Source organism: Heptranchias perlo, chromosome 18 (genome assembly GCF_035084215.1).
Source record: "Heptranchias perlo isolate sHepPer1 chromosome 18, sHepPer1.hap1, whole genome shotgun sequence".
Taxonomy (NCBI): domain Eukaryota; kingdom Metazoa; phylum Chordata; class Chondrichthyes; order Hexanchiformes; family Hexanchidae; genus Heptranchias; species Heptranchias perlo.
In genome coordinates, this window is record NC_090342.1 from 58969428 (window position 1) to 58993113 (window position 23686).

At 43.0% G+C, this 23686-nt stretch overlaps 1 protein-coding gene across 1 annotated transcript in view; it reads left to right on the forward strand.

The window, feature by feature from the left end:
* The window catches only part of LOC137334476 (F-actin-monooxygenase mical2-like), a 140392-nt gene extending 119754 nt beyond the window's left edge, over nucleotides 1-20638 (forward strand). The window contains exons 5-6 of the mRNA XM_067999156.1: nucleotides 3794-3889; nucleotides 20414-20638. Of these exons, the coding sequence (XP_067855257.1) occupies nucleotides 3794-3889; nucleotides 20414-20638 (321 nt within the window). The remainder of the gene's footprint in view (nucleotides 1-3793; nucleotides 3890-20413) is intronic.
* The last annotated feature ends 3048 nt before the right edge of the window (nucleotides 20639-23686 follow it).

Sequence of the window (23686 nt, forward strand, 5' to 3'; positions counted from 1 at the left end):
CCATCATAAGGTCAGAAATGGGGATGTTCACTGATGATTGCACAGTGTTCAGTTCTATTTGCAACCCCTCAAATAATGAAGCAGTCCGAGCCCGCATGCAGCATGACCTGGGCAACATCCAGGCTTGGGCTGATAAGTGGCAAGTAACATTCGTGCCAGACAAGTGCCAGGCAATGACCATCTCCAACAAGAGAGTGTCTAACCACCTCCCCTTGACATTCAACGGCATTACCATCGTCGAATCCCCCACCATCAACATCCTGAGGGTCACCATTGACCAGAAACTTAACTGGACCAGCCATATAAATACTGTGGCTACAAGAGCAGGTCAGAGGCTGGGTATTCTGCAGCGAGTGTCTCACCTCCTGACTCCCCAAAGCCTTTCCACCATCGACAAGGCACAAGTCAGGAGTGTGATGTAATACTCTCCACTTGCCTGGATGAGTGCATCTCCAACAACACTCAAGAAGCTCAACACCTTCCAGGACAAAGCAGCCCGTTTGATTGGCACCCCATCCACCACCCTAAACATTCACTCCCTCCACCATCGGCGCGCGGTGGCTGCAGTGTGTACCATCCACAGGATGCACTGCAGCAACTCGCCAAGGCTTCTTCGACAGCACCTCCCAAGCCCACAACCTCTGCCACCTAGATGGACAAGGGCAGCAGGCACATGGGAACAACACCACCTGCACGTTCCCCTCCAAGTCACACACCATCCCGACTTGGAAATATATTGCAGTTGCTTCATTGTCGCTGGGTCAAAATCCTGGAACTCCCTTCCTAACAGCACTGTGGGAGAACCTTCACCACATGGACTGCAGTGGTTCAAGAAGGTGGCTCACCACCACCTTCTCAAGGGCAATTTGGGATGGGCAATAAATGCCGGCCTCGCCAGCGACGCCCACATCCTATGAATGAATAAAAAAAAACGATCCTCAGTGTTAGAACGTGTGCAATGTAAAAAGCGGTAATGAACCTCCAGAACGGTACATCCTGCCTGAATATCTACAAGATTTTTTTAAATTAATTGTCAGATTAATCATGCCTTTGTCGGCTGGGCACCTCTGTGACTTAGTCGCACCTTGACTTCCAGAAGACTTTTGTTAAAGTACCACATGAGAGACTCCTTTTCAGACTAAGGATAGTTGGTGGCACAGGTGGAACATGAATGTCAATGAGCACCTAGCTGAAGGGGACGAAGCAGAGGGTAGTTGTAAGGGTAGTAGGCACGAAATGAGGGGTGATATTGAGAGGTCCTGTGCTCATTCAATGCCTGATCCTGGTCCATAGGCATGTCCTGGATTCCCAGATAGGCTAACATTTGTGGATGATGCCATGCTGGGAAGATGCTGTCGGCTCGGATGAGGCAGCCTGGACTTTAGAAAGATAGTTTTGTTTGCACCTGGGCTGGCTGAAGGGCTGTCCTTACTAAAGAGAGAAACTATCTCAACCACATAAAAGGAAAATATTAATTGAGGGTTCTGCACAGACAGACTCTCCCTCGGCTGGGTTCAGCGATAACAAAGGATCTGTTCCCATACTGGGAGATATTACGGAGCCGCTGAGCAGTGGGAGAGAAATCGATGATGAGATTTGTTGGCAGTTTGGAGATGTTTGCAGTAGTAACGGAGGTAATGATCGGGGGACTTGAACTATCTTAAAGTAGACTGGGGTAAGAGAAAGGGTTGTGGTCATAATGGGGAGGGGCAGTCCTGGAAGGGGAGGGGGGTCCTGGAATGGGGAGGGGGGTATGAAATGGGGAGAGAGTCCTGGAATGGGGAGGGTTACTAGAATGGGGGAAATGATCCTGAAATGGGAAGTGTGTCCCAAAATGGGGAGAGGCCCCTGGAATGGGGGCAGGATCCAGAAATGGGAAGTGCAACTTGAAATTGGGAAGGGATTGTGAAATGGCAAATGGATCTTGGAATGGGAAGCAGACCTTTGAATGGGGGAGTGGGCCTGGAGTGGAAAGAGGATTCTGGAATAGGGATGGGTTTCTAGAATGGGCATGTGTTCCTGGAATGGGAAGACCATGGAATGGGTAGCGGTTCCTAGAAGGTGGTGGGGATCATGGAATTGGTAGGACTTTCTATAATAGAGAGGGGATTCTGGAAAAAGGAAGAGGATTCTGGAATGGGGAGGGGATATTCAGAAAGTGTTTGACATTGTGCCAAGTAAGACACTTGTTACAAAAAATAGTGCACATGGTATTTAGGGAACACAGCAGCATAGAAAGAGGAATGGTTATGAGACAGAAAGCGAAAGACTAGGGATAAATGGATAATTTTTGGAGTGGCGGGATGTTGGTGATTGTTACCTTAAGGATCTGTGCTGGAAAGTCTCTTTTCCATTTCCATCAATGATTGAACATAGCCACAAGAGCAGTGATATTGAAATCGGCTGATGGTATGGAACACTGTAAGGAAGAATGTAGGAGATTGTCGGAGGATGTCCCAAAGTGCTTCACAGGTGCGTAATCATAGAAAAATTGACAGCGAGCCAAAGAAGGAGATATTAGGAGAAGCGACTAAAAGCTTGGTCAAAGATTTTAAGGAGGGTCTTAAAGGTGAGAGGCGGAGAGGTTTCGGGAGGGAATTCCAGAGCTCAGGGCCTCGGCAGCTGAAGGCACGGCCGCCAATGGTGGAGCAACTAAAATTGGGGAGGTACAAGTGGCCAGAATTGGAAGAACGAAGAGTTCTTGAGGGTTGTAGGGCTGCAGAAGATAACGCCGAGCAGTTGGATGAGGAATAGGAGGGGGCCAAGGGTAGATACTTGGGGGAACTCCAGAGGTACTGGTGTAGTGGTGGGAAGAGAAGCCATTGCAGGAGATTCTCTGGCAATGATTGGATAGGTAAGAGTGGAACCAAGTGATGGCAGTCCCATTCAACTGGATGACAGAGGAGAGGCATTGGAAGAAAATGTGTGAAAGGCTGCAGAGGTCAAGAAGGATGAGGAGGGATAGTTCACCATGGTCACAGTCACATAGGATGTTTTGTGACTTTGATAAGGGTTGTTTCAGCACTACGGCAGGGGCAGAAACCCGATTGGAGAGATTTAAACATGGAATTGAGGGAAAGATGGGCACGGATTTGGGAGGCGACAATATGTTCAAGGACTTTGGAGCGGAAAGGGAGATTGGAGCTGAGGCGGTAGTTTGCAGGAACAGAGGGGATGAGAGTGGTTTGTTTGAGGAGGGGGGTGATAATCCCAGTTTTGAAAGGGAGGGGGACAGTATCTGAGGAGAGGGAACTGTTTACAATTACAAAGTTAGAAGAGATGTTAAAGGCAGCAGAGACTTGACACTATCCTTCTGAGTTGGATTTGAGCCCAGGTGCAGGAAGTGGAAAGCCAGCGCCTGACCTACTGATGAGCCAGTGCCTGGGTGCACAAGACCTTCGGGATTATTTGACAGTTGAGAACAGTCCTGCCGCTTCAGGGAGACTGCGGTGCTGCTGTGAGTGATGAAGGATATAGGTGCAGTTATAGTTGGCCATGGATTATATGCTGATGTAAACATCAGTGTGAAGCAGTCTTGTTCATTGGATATCAGTGATTTTGCATTATAAACATTTTTTCTGAAACCTGAATCAGCCTAGTTTCAAATGAGTGCTTAACATTTTTAAACGTGTTTTAATTCTCCTCTTTTTGCCTTTATGTCTGTCTCGCCTTGTCATGGATCCTTTGCTTTTTTTGCTATCGTTACTCTGCTGCTTGACCATTCTCCTCCCCTCCTGCTCCCTGCTCCCCCTTCCACACCCCTCGGCTAAACACCATCCATCCATGCTGACAGCGGCCAAACCTCTCATCGCAAGAGCATCCTGTCCAGCAGCCTTACAGCAGACAAAGGGATGCCCCACAACTCGCTGCTATTCCTCGGTGGAAGCAGGTAAATATGCACATCTACTCCAGAATCCATGTGTACTGATCAATGGATATGTCAGCTTGTTTAACGGCGAAACAGTGCTGTTGCAAGCCACTACTTACCTTCAGACCACAGGAGTCTCACTGTAGGACACCAGGTTACTGAGATTTTTGCTTCCAAGCTGACTGTGAAAGGCTGCTTATTGAGGAGAAACAGAATGAGAGTGCAAGTATTTCACCTGAATGCAAACCAACCATGTATATGGAAAGGGTATCAGGCCCGACGGACAATAGACATCTTCGCTGGGGTAGGAGTTAACTGATGTGCTGAACTCTTAGTGACAAGATCCCCATTCAAACCACCTTCCCTGTGCCTTGATTTCAGAAGCTGCACATTCAATGCAATACTTCTGGTAACAGGATCGAAGTTTGATGGGGTTTGAGGATTTGATGTGTGATTTTTTTAGTTTTGTTTTTATTCGTTCATGGGATGTGGGCGTCGCTGGCAAGGCTGACATTTATTGCCCATCCCTAATTGCCCTTGAGAAGGTGGTGGTGAGCCGCCTTCTTGAACCGCTGCAGTCCGTGTGGTGACGGTTCTCCCACAGTGCTGTTAGGAAGGGAGTTCCAGGATTTTGACCCAGTGACTATGAAGGAACGGCGATATATTTCCAAGTCGGGATGGTGTGTGACTTGGAGGGGAACGTGCAGGTGGTGTTGTTCCCATGTGCCTGCTGCCCTTGTCCTTCTAGGTGGTAGAGGTCGTGGGTTTGGGAGGTGCTGTCAAAGAAGCCTTGGTGAGTTGCTGCAGTGCATCCTGTGGATGGTACACATTGCAGCCACTGTGCGCCGGGAGTGAAGGGAGTGAATGTTTAGGGTGGTGATCAAGTGGGCTGCTTTGTCCTGGAAGGTGTCGAGCTTCTTGAGTGTTGTTGAAGCTGCACTCATCCTGGCAAGTGGAGAGTATTACATCACACTCTTGACTTGTGCCTTGTAGATGGTGGAAAGGCTTTGGGGAGTCAGGAGGTGAGTCACTCGCCACAGAATACCCAGCCTCTGACCTGCTCTTGTAGTTTCAGTATTTAGGTGGCTGGTCCAGTTAGGTTTCTGGTCAATGGTGACCCCCAGGATGTTGATGGTGGGGGATTTGGCAATGGTAATGCCGTAGAATGTCAAGGGTAGGTGGTCTCTTGTTGGAGATGGTCATTGCCTGTCACTTGTCTGGCAGGAATGTTACTTGCCACTTATCAGTCCAAGCCTGGATGTTGTCCAGGTCTTGCTGCATGCAGGCATGGACTGCTTCATTATCTGAGGGGTTGTGAATGGAACTGAACACTGTGCAATCATCAGTGAACATCCCCATTTCTGACCCTATGATGGAGGGAAGGTCATTGATGAAGCAGCTGAAGATGGTTGGGCCAAGGACACTGCCCTGAGGAGCTCCTGCAGCAATGCCTTGGGACTGAGATGATCGGTCTCCAACAACCACTACCATCTTCCTTTGTGCTAGGTCTGACTCCAGCCACTGGAGAGTTTTCCCCCTGATTCCCAATGACTTCAATTTTACTAGGGCTCCTTGTTGCCACACACGGTCAAATGCTGCCTTGATGTCAAGGGCAGTCACTCTCACCTCACGTCTGGAATTCAGCTCTTATGTCCATGTTTGGACCAAGGCTGTAATGAGGTCTGGAGCCGAGTGGTCCTGGCGGAACCCAAACCTAAACTGAGCACTGGTGAGCATGTTATTGGTGAGTCAGTGCCACTTGATAGAACTGTCGACAACACCTTCCATCACTTTGCTGATGATGTGGAGAAGCCGGTGATGGACTGGGGTGGACCTGGTGTTGTAAGATTCCTTACACTTTGCTGATGATTGAGAGTAGACTGATGAGGAGGTAATTGGCTGGATTGGATTTGTCCTGCTTTTTGTGGACAGGACATACCTGGGCAATTTTCCACATTGTCGGGTAGATGCCAGTGTTGTAGCTGTACTGGAATAGCTTGGCTAGAGGCGCAGCTGGTTCTGGAGCACAAGTCTTCAGCACTACAGCTGGGATGTTATCGGGGCCCATAGCCTTTGCTGTATCCAGTGCACTCAGCCGTTACTCGATATCACGTGGAGTGAATCGAATTGGCTGAAGACTGGCTTCTGTGATGGTGGGGATATCGGGAGGAGACTGAGATGGATCATCCACTCAGCACTTCTGGCTGAAGATGGTTGCAAAAGCTTCAGCCTTGTCTTTTGCATTCACGTGCTGTACTTCGCCATCATTGAGGATGGGGTTGTTTACAGAGCCTCCTCCTCCTGTTCTTCAATTGTCCACCACCATTCACGACTGGATGTGGCAGGACTGCAGAGCTGTGATCTGATCTGTTGATTGTGGAATCGCTTTGCTCTGTCGAAAGCATGTTGCTTCCGCTGTTTAGCATGCATGTAGTCCTGAGTTGTAGCTTCACCAGGTTGGCACCTCATTTTTAGGTACACATGGTGCTGCTCCTGGCATGCTCTTCTACACTCCTCATTGAACCAGGGTTGATCCCCTGGCTTGTTGGTAATGGTAGAGTGAGGAATATGCCGGGCCATGAGGTTACAGATTGTGCTGGAAGACAAATCTGTTGCTGCTGATGGCCCACAGCGCCTCATGGATACCCAGTTTTGAGCTGCTAGATCTGTTCTGAATCTATCCCATTTAGCAAGGTGGTAGTGCCACACAACATGTTGGATGGTATCCTCAGTGTGAAGACGGGACTTCGTCTCCACAAGGACTGTGCGGTGATCGGTCCTTCCAATACTGTCATGGACAGATGCATCTGCGACAGGTAGATTGGTGAGGACGAGGTCAAGTAGGTTTCTCCCTCATGTTGGTTCGCTCACCACCTGCCGCAGGCCCAGTCTGGCAGCTATGTCCTTCAGGACTCAGCCAGCTCGGTCAGTTGTGGTGCTACTGAGCCACTCTTGGTGATGGACATTGAAGTCCCCCACCCAGAATACATTCTGTGCCGTTGCTACCCTCAGTGCTTCCTCCAAGTGGTGTTCAACATGGAGGAGGACTGATTCATCAGTTGAGGGAGGACGGTAGGTGGTAATCAGCAGGAGGTTTCCTTGCCCATGTTTGACCTGATGCCATGAGATTTCATGGAGTCTGAAGTCAATGTTGAGGACTCCGAGAGCCACTCCCTCCTGACTGTTTACCACTGCACCGCCACCTCTGGTGGGTCTGCCCTGCCGGAGGGACAGGATGTATCCAGGGATGGTGATGGAAGAGTCTGGGACATTGGCTGAAAGGTATGATTCTGTGAGTGTGGCTATGTCAGGCTGTTGCTTGACTAGTCTGTGGGACAGCTTCCAATTTTGGCACAAATCCCCAGATGTTCGTGAAGAGGACTTTGCAGGGTCGACTGGGCTTGGTTTGCCTTTGTTGTGTCCGGTGCCGAGTGGTCCGTCCAGTTTTATTCTTATTATGACTTTTCGTAGTGAGATTGCATAACTGAGTGTCTTGCTCGGCCATTTCAGAGGGCGATTAAGAATCAACCACATTGCTGTGGGTCTGGAGTCACAGGAAGGCCAGACCCCGCGGGGAAGGACGGCAGGTTTCCTTCCCGAAAAGACATTACTGAACCAGATGGGTTTTCAAGACAGTTTGATGGTCACCATGACTGACACTAGTTTTTTTTTAACTCTCGATTTTATTGAATTAATTGAATTTAAATTCCCCAGCTGCTGTGGCGGATTTGAACTCATGACTCCATATTATTGGTCCAGTAACATAACCACTGTGTCACCGTACCCGACTGACAGTAATATTATCCCAGTTTGATTGGGTATTTGGTGGATTTGATGTGTGACAGTAATATTACCCCAGTTTGATTGGATATGAAGTAGATTTGATGTGAGACAGTAATATTACCCCAGTTTGATTGGGTATTGGGTGGATTTGATGTGTAACAGTAATATTTTCCCAGTTTGATTGGGTATTGAGTGGATTTGATGTGTGAAAGTAATATTACCCCAGTTTGATTTGGCATTGGGTGAATTTGATGTGTGACAGTAATATTACCCCAGTTTGATTGGGTAATGTGTGGATTTGATGTGAGACAGTAATATTACCCCACTTTGATTGGGTATTGGGTGGATTTGATGTGAGACAGTAATATTACCCCACTTTGATTGGTTATTGGGTGGATTTGATGTGTGAAAGTAATATTACCCCAGTTTGATTTGGTATTGGGTGGATTTGATGTGTGACAGTAATATTACCCCAGTTTGATTTGGTATTGAGTGGATTTTATGTGTGACAGTCATATTACCCCAGTTTGATTTGATATTGGGTGGATTTGTTGTGTGACAGTAATATTACCGCAGTTTGATTGGGTATTGGGTGGGTTTGATGTGAGACAGTAATATTACCCCACTTTGATTGGTTATTGGGTGGATTTGATGTGTGACAGTAATATTACCCCAGTTTGATTTGGTATTGAGTGGATTTTATGTGTGACAGTAATATTACCCCAGTTTGATTAGGTATTGAGTGGTTTTGATGTGTGACAGTAATAATATCCCAGTTTGATTGGGTATTGTGTGGATTTGATGTGTGACAGTAATATTACCCCAGTTTGATTGGGTATTGGGTGGATTAGATGTGTGACAGTAATATTTTCCCAGTTTGATTGGGTATGGGGTGGATTTGATGTGAGACAGTAATATTACCCCAGTTTGATTGGTTATTGGGTGGATTTGATGTGAGGCAGTAATATTACCCCAGTTTGATTGGGTATTGGGTGGATTTGATGTGAGGCAGTAATATTACCCCAGTTTGATTGGTTATTGGGTGGATTTGATGTGAGGCAGTAATATTACCCCAGTTTGATTGGTTATTGGGTGGATTTGATGTGAGGCAGTAATATTACCCCAGTTTGATTGGTTATTGGGTGGATTTGATGTGAGGCAGTAATATTACCCCAGTTTGATTGGGTGTTGGGTGGATTTGATGTGAGGCAGTAATATTACCCCAGTTTGATTGGGCATTGGGTGGATTTGATGTGAGGCAGTAATATTACGCCAGTTTGATTGGGTGTTGGGTGGATTTGATGTCTGACAGTAATATTATCCCAGTTTGATTGGGTATTGGGTGGATTTGATGTGTGACAGTAATATTACCCCAGTTTGATTCGGTATTGAGTGGATTTGATGTGTGACAGTAATATTACCCCAGTTTGATTGGGTATGGGGTAGATTTGATGTGAGACAGTAATATTACCCCAATTCAATTAGGTATTGGGTGGATTTGATGTGTGACAGTAATATTACCCCGGTTTGATTAGTTATTGGGTGGATTCGACATGTGACTGTCATATTATCCCAGTTTGATTGGGTATTGTGTGGATTTGACGTGTGACAGTAATATTACCCGAGTTTGATTGGATATTGGTTGAATTTGATGTGAGGCAGTAATATTACCCCAGTTTGATTGGGTATTGGGTGGATTTGATTTGTGACAGTAATATTACCCCAGTTTGATTGGATATTGGTTGGATTTGATGTGTGAAAGTCATATTTCCCCAGTTTGATTGGGTATGGGGTAGATTTGATGTGAGACAGTAATATTATCCCAGTTTGATTGGGTATGGGGTAGATTTGATGTGAGACAGTAATATTATCCCAGTTTCATTGGGTATTGGGTGGATTTGATGTGTGAAAGTCATATTACCCCAGTTTGATTGGGTATGGGGTAGATTTGATGTGAGACAGTAATATTATCCCAGTTTGATTGGGTATGGGGTAGATTTGATGTGAGACAGTAATATTACCCCAATTCAATTAGGTATTGGGTGGATTTGATGTGTGACAGTAATATTACCCCAGTTTGATTGGATATTGGTTGGATTTGATGTGAGACAGTAATATTACCCAAGTTTGATTGGGTATTGCGTGGATTTGATGTGTGACAGTAATATGACCCCAGTTTGATTAGGTATTGGGTGAATTTGATGTGTGACAGTAATATTATCCCAGTTTGATTAGGTATTGAGTGAATTTGATGTGAGACAGTAATATTACCCCAGTTTGATTTGGTATTGAGTGGATTTGATGTGTGACAGTAATATTACCCCGGTTTGATTCGTTATTGGGTGGATTCGACATGTGACTGTCATGTTATCCCAGTTTGATTGGGTATTGGTTGAATTTGATTTGAGACAGTAATATTACCCCACTGTGATTGGGTTTTTTGTGGATTTCATGTGAGACAGTAATATTACCCCAGTTTGACTGGGTATTGGGTGGGTTTGATGTGAGACAGTAATATTACCCCAGTTTGATTGGGTATTGGGTGGATTAGATGTGTGACAGTAATATTTTCCCAGTTTGATTGGGTATGGGGTGGATTTGATGTGAGACAGTAATATTACCCCAGTTTGATTGGTTATTGGGTGGATTTGATGTGAGGCAGTAATATTACCCCAGTTTGACTGGGTATTGGGTGGATTTGATGTGAGAATGTAATATTACGCCAGTTTGATTGGATATTGGTTGGATTTGATGTGTGACAGCCATATTACCCCAGTTTGATTGGTTATTGGGTGGATTTGATGTGAGGCAGTAATATTACCCCAGTTTGATTGGGTGTTGGGTGGATTTGATGTGAGGCAGTAATATTACCCCAGTTTGATTGGGCATTGGGTGGATTTGATGTGAGGCAGTAATATTACGCCAGTTTGATTGGGTGTTGGGTGGATTTGATGTTCTACAGTAATATTACCCCAGTTTGATTCGGTATTGAGTGGATTTGATGTGTGACAGTAATATTACCCCAGTTTGATTGGGTATGGGGTAGATTTGATGTGAGACAGTAATATTACCCCAATTCAATTAGGTATTGGGTGGATTTGATGTGTGACAGTAATATTACCCAAGTTTGATTTGGTATTGAGTGGATTTGATGTGTGACAGTAATATTACCCCGGTTTGATTAGTTATTGGGTGGATTCGACATGTGACTGTCATATTATCCCAGTTTGATTGGGTATTGTGTGGATTTGACGTGTGACAGTAATATTACCCGAGTTTGATTGGATATTGGTTGAATTTGATGTGAGGCAGTAATATTACCCCAGTTTGATTGGGTATTGGGTGGATTTGATTTGTGACAGTAATATTACCCCAGTTTGATTGGATATTGGTTGGATTTGATGTGTGAAAGTCATATTACCCCAGTTTGATTGGGTATGGGGTAGATTTGATGTGAGACAGTAATATTATCCCAGTTTGATTGGGTATGGGGTAGATTTGATGTGAGACAGTAATATTATCCCAGTTTCATTGGGTATTGGGTGGATTTGATGTGTGAAAGTCATATTACCCCAGTTTGATTGGGTATGGGGTAGATTTGATGTGAGACAGTAATATTATCCCAGTTTGATTGGGTATGGGGTAGATTTGATGTGAGACAGTAATATTACCCCAATTCAATTAGGTATTGGGTGGATTTGATGTGTGACAGTAATATTACCCCAGTTTGATTGGATATTGGTTGGATTTGATGTGAGACAGTAATATTACCCAAGTTTGATTGGGTATTGGGTGGATTTGATGTGTGACAGTAATATTACCCCAGTTTGATTAGGTATTGGGTGAATTTGATGTGTGACAGTAATATTATCCCAGTTTGATTAGGTATTGAGTGAATTTGATGTGAGACAGTAATATTACCCCAGTTTGATTTGGTATTGAGTGGATTTGATGTGTGACAGTAATATTACCCCGGTTTGATTCGTTATTGGGTGGATTCGACATGTGACTGTCATGTTATCCCAGTTTGATTGGGTATTGGTTGAATTTGATTTGAGACAGTAATATTACCCCACTGTGATTGGGTTTTTTGTGGATTTCATGTGAGACAGTAATATTACCCCAGTTTGACTGGGTATTGGGTGGGTTTGATGTGAGACAGTAATATTACCCCAGTTTGATTGGGTATTGGGTGGATTTGATTTGTGACAGTAATATTACCCCAGTTTGATTGGATATTGGTTGGATTTGATTTGAGACAGTAATATTACCCCACTGTGATTGGGTATTTTGTGGATTTCATGTGAGACAGTAATATTACCCCAGTTTGACTTGGTATTGGGTGGGTTTGATGTGAGACAGTAATATTACCCCACTTTGATTGGTTATTGGGTGGATTTGATGTGTGACAGTAATATTACCCAAGTTTGATTTGGTATTGAGTGGATTTGATGTGTAACAGTAATATTACCCCAGTTTGATTGGGTATTGGGTGGATTTGATGTGAGAATGTAATATTATCCCAGTTTGATTTGGTATTGGGTGGATTTGATGTGAGGCAGTAATATTACCGCAGTTTGATTGGGTATTGGGGGGATTTGATTTGTGACAGTAATATTACCCCAGTTTGATTGGATGTTGGTTGGATTTGATGTGAGACAGTAATATTACCCCACTTTGATTGGTTATTGGGTGGATTTGATGTGTGACAGTAATATTACCCCAGTTTGATTTGGTATTGAGTGGATTTGATGTGTGACAGTAATATTACCCTAGTTTGATTAGGTATTGGGTTGATTTGATGTGTGACAGTAATATTACCCTAGTTTGATTAGGTATTGGGTTGATTTGATGTGTGACAGTAATATTACCCCAGTTTGATTAGGTATTGGGTGGATTTGATGTGTGACAGTAATATTACCCTAGTTTGATTAGGTATTGGGTGGATTTGATTTGTGACAGTAATATTACCCCACTGTGATTGGGTATTTTGTGGATTTCATGTGAGACAGTAATATTACCCCAGTTTGACTGGGTATTGGGTGGGTTTGATGTGAGTCAGTAATATTACCCCACTTTGATTGGTTATTGGGTGGATTTGATGTGTGACAGTAATATTACCCAAGTTTGATTTGGTATTGAGTGGATTTGATGTGTAACAGTAATATTACCCCGGTTTGATTAGGTATTGGGTTGATTTGATGTGAGAATGTAATATTATCCCAGTTTGATTGGGTATTGGGTGGATTTGACGTGTGACAGTAATATTATCCCAGTTTGATTGGGTATTGGGTGGATTTGATGTGTGACAGTAATATTACCCCAGTTTGATTGGGTATTGGGTGGATTTGATGTGTGACAGTAATATTATCCCAGTTTGATTAGATATTGGGTGGAATAGATGTGTGACAGTAATATTACCCCAGTTTGATTAGGTATTGGGTGGATTTGATGTGTGACAGTAATATTACCCCAGTTTGATTAGGTATTGGGTGGATTTGATGTGTGACAGTAATATTATCCCAGTTTGATTGGGTATTGGGTGGATTTGATGTGAGAATGTCATATTACCCCAGTTTGATTAGGTATTGGGTGGATTTGATGTGTGACAGTAATATTATCTCAGTTTGATTGTGTATTGGGTGGATTTGATGTGAGAATGTCATTTTACCCCAGTTTGATTGGCTATTCGGTGGATTTGATGTGAGACAGTAATATTATCCCAGTTTGATTGGGTATTGGGTGGATTTGATGTGAGAATGTAATATTACCACAGTTTGATTGGGTATTAGGTGGATTTGATGTGTGACAGTAATATTACCCCAGTTTGATTGGGTATTGCGTGGATTTGATGTGTGACAGTAATATTACCCCAGTTTGATTGGGTATTGGGTGGATTTGATGTGTAACATTAATATTACCCCAGTTTGATTGGGTATTGGGTGGATTTGATGTGTGACAGTAATATTACCCCAGTTTGATTGGGTATTGGGTGGATTTGATGTGTGACAGTAATATTACCCCAGTTTGATTGGGTAATGGGTGGATTTGATGTGTGACAGTAATATTACCCCAGTTTGATTGGGTATTGGGTCGATTTGATGTGTGACAGTAATATTATCCCAGTTTGATTGTGTATTGGGTGGATTTTATGTGTGGCATTAGTATTACCCCAGTTTGATTGGGTATTGTGTGGATTTGATGTGTGACAGTAATATTACCCCAGTTTGAATGGCTATTGGGTGGATTTGATGTGTGAAAGTAATATTATCCCAGTTTGAATGGCTATTGGGTGGATTTGATGTGTGACAGTAATATTACCCCAGTTTGATTGGGTTGGAGTTGATGTGTGACAGTAATATTACCCCAGTTTGATTGGGTATTGGTTTGGAATTGATGTGTGACAGAAATATTACCCCAGTTTGATTTGGTATTGAGTGGATTTGATGTGTGACAGTAATATTACCCCAGTTTGATTGGGTATTGCGTGGATTTGATGTGTGACAGTAATATTACCCCAGTTTGATTGGGTATTGGGTGGATTTGATGTGTAACATTAATATTACCCCAGTTTGATTGGGTATTGGGTGGATTTGATGTGTGACAGTAATATTACCCCAGTTTGATTGGGTATTGGGTGGATTTGATGTGTGACAGTAATATTACCCCAGTTTGATTGGGTAATGGGTGGATTTGATGTGTGACAGTAATATTACCCCAGTTTGATTGGGTATTGGGTCGATTTGATGTGTGACAGTAATATTATCCCAGTTTGATTGTGTATTGGGTGGATTTTATGTGTGGCATTAGTATTACCCCAGTTTGATTGGGTATTGTGTGGATTTGATGTGTGACAGTAATATTACCCCAGTTTGAATGGCTATTGGGTGGCTTTGATGTGTGAAAGTAATATTATCCCAGTTTGAATGGCTATTGGGTGGATTTGATGTGTGACAGTAATATTACCCCAGTTTGATTGGGTTGGAGTTGATGTGTGACAGTAATATTACCCCAGTTTGATTGGGTATTGGTTTGGAATTGATGTGTGACAGAAATATTACCCCAGTTTGATTTGGTATTGAGTGGATTTGATGTGTGACAGTAATATTACCCCAGTTTGATTGGGTATTAGGTGGATTTGATGTGTGACAGTAATATTACCCGAGTTTGATTAGGTATTGGGTTGATTTGATGTGTGACAGTAATATTACCCCAGTTTGATTGGGTATTGGGTGGATTTGATGTGTGACAGTAATATTATCCTAGTTTGATTAGGTGTTGGTTTGATTTGATGTGTGACAGTAATATTACCCCAGTTTGATTAGTTATTGGGTGGATTCGACATGTGACTGTCATATTATCCCAGTTTGATTGGGTATTGGGTGGATTTGATTTGTGACAGTAATATTACCCCACTGTGATTGGGTATTTTGTGGATTTCATGTGAGACAGTAATATTACCCCAGTTTGACTGGGTATTGGGTGGGTTTGATGTGAGACAGTAATATTACCCCACTTTGATTGGTTATTGGGTGGATTTGATGTGTGACAGTAATATTACCCAAGTTTGATTTGGTATTGAGTGGATTTGATGTGTAACAGTAATATTACCCCAGTTTGATTGGTTATTGGGTGGATTTGATGTGTGACAGTAATATTACCCCGGTTTGATTAGGTATTGGGTTGATTTGATGTGAGAATGTAATATTATCCCAGTTTGATTGGGTATTGGGTGGATTTGACGTGTGACAGTAATATTACCCCAGTTTGATTGGGTATTGGGTGGATTTGATTTGTGACAGTAATATTATCCCAGTTTGATTAGATATTGGGTGGATTTGATGTGTGACAGTAATATTACCCCAGTTTGATTAGGTATTGGGTGGATTTGATGTGTGACAGTAATATTACGCCAGTTTGATTAGGTATTGGGTGGATTTGATGTGTGACAGTAATATTACCCCAGTTTGATTAGGTATTGGGTGGATTTGATGTGTGACAGTAATATTATCCCAGTTTGATTGTGTATTGGGTGGATTTGATGTGAGAATGTCATGTTACCCCAGTTTGATTGGCTATTCGGTGGATTTGATGTGAGACAGTAATATTATCCCAGTTTGATTGGGTATTGGGTGGATTTGATGTGAGAATGTAATATTACCCCAGTTTTATTGGGTATTAGGTGGATTTGATGTGTGACAGTAATATTACCCCAGTTTGATTGGGTATTGGGTGGATTTGATGTGTGACAGTAATAATACCCCAGTTTGATTGGGTATTGGGTGGATTTGATGTGAGAATGTAATATTACCACAGTTTGATTGGGTATTGGGTGGATTTGATGTGTGACAGTAATATTACCCCAGTTTGATTGGGTATTGGGTGGATTTGATGTGTGACAGTAATATTACCCCAGTTTGATTGGGTATTGGGTGGATTTGATGTGTAACATTAATATTACCCCAGTTTGATTGGGTGTTGGGTGGATTTGATGTGTGACAGTAATATTACCCTAGTTTGATTGGTTATTGGGTGGATTTGATGTGTGACAGTAATATTACCCCAGTTTGATTGGGTAATGGGTGGATTTGATGTGTGACAGTAATTTTACCCCAGTTTGATTGGGTATTGGGTCGATTTGATGTGTGACAGTAATATTATCCCAGTTTGATTGTGTATTGGGTGGATTTTATGTGTGGCATTAATATTACCCCAGTTTGAATGGCTATTGGGTGGATTTGATGTGTGAAAGTAATATTATCCCAGTTTGATTGGGTTGGAGTTGATGTGTGACAGTAATATTACCCCAGTTTGAATGGCTATTGGGTGGATTTGATGTGTGAAAGTAATATTATCCCAGTTTGAATGGCTATTGTGTGGATTTGATGTGTGACAGTAATATTACCCCAGTTTGATTGGGTTGGAGTTGATGTGTGACAGTAATATTACCCCAGTTTGATTGGGTTGGAGTTGATGTGTGATAGTAATATTACCCCAGTTTGATTGGGTTGGAGTTGATGTGTGACAGTAATATTACCCCAGTTTGATTGGGTTGGAGTTGATGTGTGACAGTAATATTACCCCAGTTTGATTGGGTATTGGTTTGGAATTGATGTGTGACAGTAATATTACCCCAGTTTGATTGGGTATTGGGTGGATTTGATGTGTGACAGTAATATTACCCCAGTTTGATTGGGTATTGGGTGGATTTGATGTGTAACATTAATATTACCCCAGTTTGATTGGGTATTGTGTGGATTTGATGTGTGACAGTAATATTACCCCAGTTTGATTGGGTATTGGGTGGATTTGATGTGTGACAGTAATATTACCCCAGTTTGATTTGGCATTGCGTGGATTTGATGTGTGACAGTAATATTATCCCAGTTTGATTCGGTATTGAGTGGATTATGATGTGTGACAGTATTACTTTCCCAGTTTCATTGGGTATTGGGTGGATTTGATGTGTGAAAGTCATATTACCCCAATTCAATTAGGTATTGGGTGGATTTGATGTGTGACAGTAATATTACCCCGGTTTGATTAGTTATTGGGTGGATTCGACATGTGACTGTCATATTATCCCAGTTTGATTGGGTATTGGTTGAATTTGATGTCTGACAGTAATATTACCCCAGTTTCATTGGGTATTGGGTGGATTTGATTTGTGACAGTAATATTACCCCAGTTTGACTGGGTATTGGGTGGGTTTGATGTGAGACAGTAATATTACCCCACTTTGATTGGTTATTGGGTGGATTTGATGTGTGACAGTAATATTACCCTAGTTTGATTTGGTATTGAGTGGATTTGATGTGTGACAGTAATATTACCCCAGTTTGATTCGATGTTGGGTGGATTTGATGTGTGACAGTAATATTACCCCAGTTTGATTGGTTATTGGGTGGATTTGATGTGAGACAGTAATATTACCCCAGCTTGCTTGGCTATTGGGTGGATTTGATGTGAGGCAGTAATATTACCCCAGTTTGATTGGGTATTGGGGGGATTTGATTTGTGACAGTAATATTACCCCAGTTTGATTGGATATTGGTTGGATTTGATGTGAGACAGTAATATTACCCCACTTTGATTGGTTATTGGGTGGATTTGATGTGTGACAGTAATATTACCCCAGTTTGATTTGGTATATTGAGTGGATTTGATGTGTGACAGTAATATTACCCTAGTTTGATTAGGTATTGGGTTGATTTGATGTGTGACAGTAACATTACCCCAGTTTGATTAGGTATTGGGTGGATTTGATGTGTGACAGTAACATTACCCCAGTTTGATTAGGTATTGGGTGGATTTCATGTGTGACAGTAATATTACCCCAGTTTGATTGGCTATTGGGTGGATTTGATGTGAGACAGTAATATTATCCCAGTTTGATTGGGTATTGGGTGGATTTCATGTGTGACAGTAATATTACCCCAGTTTGATTGGCTATTGGGTGGATTTGATGTGAGACAGTAATATTATCCCAGTTTGATTGGGTATTAGGTGGATTTGATGTGTGACAGTAATATTACCCCAGTTTGATTGGGTATTGGGTGGATTTGATGTGTGACAGTAATGTTACCCCAGTTTGATTGGGTATTGGGTGGATTTGATGTGTGACATTAATATTACCCCAGTTTGATTGGGTATTGTGTGGATTTGATGTGTGATCGTAATATTACCCCAGTTTGATTGGGTTGGAATTGATGTGTGACAGTAATATTACCCCAGTTTGATTGGGTTGTAGTTGATGTGTGACAGTAATATTACCCCAGTTTGATTGGGTTGGAGTTGATGTCTGACAGTAATATTACCCCAGTTTGATTGGGTATTGGGTTGGAGTTGATGTGTGACAGTAATATTACCCCAGTTTGATTGGGTTGGAGTTGATGTGTGACAGTAATATTACCCCAGTTTGATTGGGTTGGAGTTGATGTGTGACAGTAATATTACCCCAGTTTGATTGGGTTGGAGTTGATGTGTGACAGTAATATTACCCCAGTTTGATTGGGTTGGAGTTGATGTGTGATAGTAATATTACCCCAGTTTGATTGGGTTGGAGTTGATGTGTGATAGTAATATTACCCCAGTTTGATTGGGTTGGAGTTGATGTGTGACAGTAATATGACCCCAGTTTGATTGAGTTGGAGTTGATGTGTGACAGTAATATTACCCCAGTTTGATTGGGTTGGAGTTGATGTGTGACAGTAATATTACCCCAGTTTGATTGGGTTGGAGTTGATGTGTGACAGTAATATTACCCCAGTTTGATTGGGTTGGAGTTGATGTGTGATAGTAATATTACCCCAGTTTGATTGGGTTGGAGTTGATGTGTGATAGTAATATTACCCCAGTTTGATTGGGTTGGAGTTGATGTGTGACAGTAATATTACCCCAGTTTGATTGGGTTGGAGTTGATGTGTGATAGTAATATTACCCCAGTTTGATTGGGTTGGAGTTGATGTGTGACAGTAATATTACCCCAGTTTGATTGGGTTGGAGTTGATGTGTGACAGTAATATTACCCCAGTTTGATTGGGTTGGAGTTGATGTGTGACAGTAATATTACCCCAGTTTGATTGGGTTGGAGTTGATGTGTGACAGTAATATTACCCCAGTTTGATTGGGTTGGAGTTGATGTGTGATAGTAATATTACCCCAGTTTGATTGGGTTGGAGTTGATGTGTGACAGTAATATTACCCCAGTTTGATTGGGTTGGAGTTGATGTGTGACAGTAATATTACCCCAGTTTGATTGGGTTGGAGTTGATGTGTGACAGTAATATTACCCCAGTTTGATTGGGTTGGAGTTGATGTGTGACAGTAATATTACCCCAGTTTGATTGGGTTGGAGTTGATGTGTGATCGTAATATTACCCCAGTTTGATTGGGTTGGAGTTGATGTGTGACAGTAATATTACCCCAGTTTGATTGGGTTGGAGTTGATGTGTGATAGTAATTTTACCCCAGTTTGATTGGGTTGGAGTTGATGTGTGATAGTAATATTACCCCAGTTTGATTGGGTTGGAGTTGATGTGTGACAGTAATATGACCCCAGTTTGATTGAGTTGGAGTTGATGTGTGACAGTAATATTACCCCAGTTTGATTGGGTTGGAGTTGATGTGTGATAGTAATATTACCCCAGTTTGATTGGGTTGGGGTTGATGTGTGACAGTAATATTACCCCAGTTTGATTGGGTTGGAGTTGATGTGTGACAGTAATATTACCCCAGTTTGATTGGGTTGGAGTTGATGTGTGATAGTAATATTACCCCAGTTTGATTGGGTTGGAGTTGATGTGTGACAGTAATATTACCCCAGTTTGATTGGGTTGGAGTTAATGTGTGATAGTAATATTACCCCAGTTTGATTGAGTTGGAGTTGATGTGTGACAGTAATATTACCCCAGTTTGATTGGGTTGGAGTTGATGTGTGATGAGGAGAGATTGGAGGAGGTTCACTTTGAGCATAAACAACGGCATGGAGCAATTGGCTGATTGGCCCGTTTATGTGCTGTCCATTCTTTGTAATGGTACTGAACGCAGATGTTCGTGTTGAAGAAGAGTATTTTCTAGGCTCAGGACTGAAATGCTTTCCACACATTGTCCTTCCCTGCACGGTAAAGTGTTTCTGCAGTAACGGAGTGTATGAGGAATCGACCTCGATGCTGTGATTGTATGTACAGCTGATTGGACGTTGTAGTCTCCATTGTACTGCTGTAACATCTCTCTTTTCTCTCCCTGTATTTCTGATTTAAGAGAAGAGATGTGCAGCAATCGCGAGCCTGTCCCAAGACTGTTATAATGCTTCCCTGGCCTGTTCCTGGGCCATCTCGTTGCACACAGGTGACGTCACAGCATGGCGTTGCAAGCTTCACGTGTGTACTTCTGGCTGATGTTAGTGATTTGTGTTCCCCCTCGGTCTCCTTGTCTCCTTCCCTGTGCTGGGTTTACACCAGATTCGGGCAATCAACCAGCTTTTAATCATGTCTTCCATGGTTGCATAGTAACGCCAATAACTCTATTCTAACTTCTTCTCGATCACAGCAAATCTTCGTGTTGTTTTATGAAGTATGGTGTGTGTCAACACAGTGACCCCTCAGGGACCTGGACTCTGTCCAGCTTTAGGTGTGCGACATCAAAAGTGTTTAGTGAGTCTTAGTCTAGTTTCCAGTGGATGTGAACTGTGCTGTACCTGCCCTGGGAGTGTTTGATGGGACAGTGTAGAGGGAGCTTTACTCTGTATCTATCCCGTGCTGTGCCTCCCCTGGGAGTGTTTGATGGGACAGCGTAGAGGGAGCTTTACTCTGTGTCCAAACCGTGTTGTACCTGCCCTGGTGGTATTTGATGGCTCAGTGCAGAGGGAGCTTTACTCTTTCTCTATCCAGTGCTGTATCTGCCTTGCGAGTGTTTGATGGGATATTGTGGAGGGAGGTTTCCTCTGTCTGTAAATCGTGTTGTTCCTGCCCTGGGAGTGTTTATTTTGGGCAGTGTGGAGGGAGCTTTATTTATCTCACCTATCATCCACCTATCTTACCAATGCTGTACCCGACCTGGCCCCTCTGCAGCAACCCATCGCAGATTGAGAGAGATTAGTTTCTGATTCAGTCCCACTGATTAGTTAGCGTTAGCTGTAATATCACATGATGACTGTAAACCCGAACCTCTTACTGCTGTGTGTATTACATTCCAAATCTTTCGCCATCCTGTCTATTCTATACTGACTGTCCCCCCTTCCCTATGTTATATCCCAGATCTCTCGCTGCACTCTGTCATGTACCAAACGTCCCTCTGTCCCGCCTGATTGGTGCCACTTGGTTCTTGTGATGAGGATTTGTTTTTTTTGTCCTATTGTGTATAACTTTCTGTTCTTCAGGATGAGGTAAAGCCGGCAGATGTGCAGCTGGTCAGAAGCCAGGCCTCTGCTTCTCCGTCTGTACCATCACTCAACATTCTTCGTCAGGTACTGCCCCAGTATGGGGGAGGCTTTGCTCAGTTTGTCTCGCTGGCTTTTAACTCACTGCAGTCACTAGTCAAGATCTCATTAGAGTGTGACCAATAACGGTGACGTGACCAATAACCACGCCCCATGTTCTGTTACATTAACCGTTTACCACACCCCCTGTTCTGTGCTTCACCACCTACCCAGGATATGTTAACCCAGCCTGGTACAAGGTCCCACCACCTACCCAGGATATATTAACCCAGCCTGGTACAAGGTCCCACCACCTACCCAGGATATATTAACCCAGCCTGGTGCAAGGTCCCACCACCTACCCAGGATATGTTAACCCAGCCTGGTACAAGGTCCCACCACCTACCCAGGATATGTTAACCCAGCCTGGTACAAGGTCCCACCACCTACCCAGGATATATTAACCCAGCCTGGTACAAGGTCCCACCACCTACCCAGGATATATTAACCCAGCCTGGTACAAGGCCCCACCACCTACCCAGGATATATTAACCCAGCCTGGTACAAGGTCCCACCACCTACCCAGGATATATTAACCCAGCCTGGTACAAGGTCCCACCACCTACCCAGGATATATTAACCCAGCCTGGTACAAGGTCCCACCACCTACCCAGGATATATTAACCCAGCCTGGTACAAGGTCCCACCACCTACCCAGGATATATTAACCCAGCCTGGTACAAGGTCCCACCACCTACCCAGGATATGTTAACCCAGCCTGGTACAAGGCCTCACTCCCAGCCAGGCCAAGCCACTGCTTTTCAGACTGACTGGTAATTGAGAAACTTTGCTCGGTTTTCAAATCTCTTCTGCTTCACTCTCCTCTATTCTCTCCATTCACCCGCTGAGGTCTTGTCAGTACCAAGGGGCAGAGTGAGTTCATCGATACATCATATTGTTATGCAGCATTTACCAGTTGTGTACTGTATATGTCTGAATGGATTTCAGGATTTGATCTATGACAGTAATATTACCCCAGTTTGATTGGGTATTGTGTGGATTTGATGTGTGACAGTAATATTACCCCAGTTTGATTGGGTTTTGTGTGGATTTGATGTGTGACAGTAATATTACCCCAGTTTGATTGGGTATTGTGTGGATTTGATGTGTGACAGTAATATTACCCCAGTTCGATTGGGTATTGGGTGGATTTGATGTGTGACAGTAACATTACCCCAGTTTGATTGGGTATTGGGTGGATTTGATGTGTGACAGTAATATTACCCCAGTTTGATTGGGTATTGTGTGGATTCGATGTGTGAAAGTAATATTACCCCAGTTTGATTGGGTATTGTGTGGATTTGATGTGTGACAGTAATATTACCCCAGTTTGATTGGGTTTTGTGTGGATTTGATGTGTGACAGTAATATTACCCCAGTTTGATTGGGTATTGTGTGGATTTGATGTGTGACAGTAATATTACCCCAGTTCGATTGGGTATTGGGTGGATTTGATGTGTGACAGTAACATTACCCCAGTTTGATTGGGTATTGGGTGGATTTGATGTGTGACAGTAATATTACCCCAGTTTGATTGGGTATTGTGTGGATTCGATGTGTGAAAGTAATATTACCCCAGTTTAATTGGGTATTGTGTGGATTTGATGTGTGACAGTAACATTACCCCAGTTTGATTGGGTATTGGGTGCATTTGATGTGTGACAGTAATATTACCCCAGTTTGATTGGGTATTGGGTGGATTTGATGTGTGACAGTAATATTACCCCAGTTTGATTGGGTAATGGGTGGATTTGATGTGTGACAGTAATATTACCCCAGTTTGATTGTGTATTGGGTGGATTTGATGTGTGACAGTAATATTACCCCAGTTTGATTGTGTATTGGGTGGATTTGATGTGTGTCATTAATATTATCCCAGTTTGATTGTGTATTGGGTGGATTTGATGTGTGACAGTAATATTACCCCAGTTTGATTGGGTATTGGGTGGATTTGATGTGTGACAGTAATATTACCCCAGTTTGATTGGGTATTGGGTTGGAGTTGATGTGTGACAGTAATATTACCCCAGTTTGATTGGGTTGGAGTTGATGTGTGA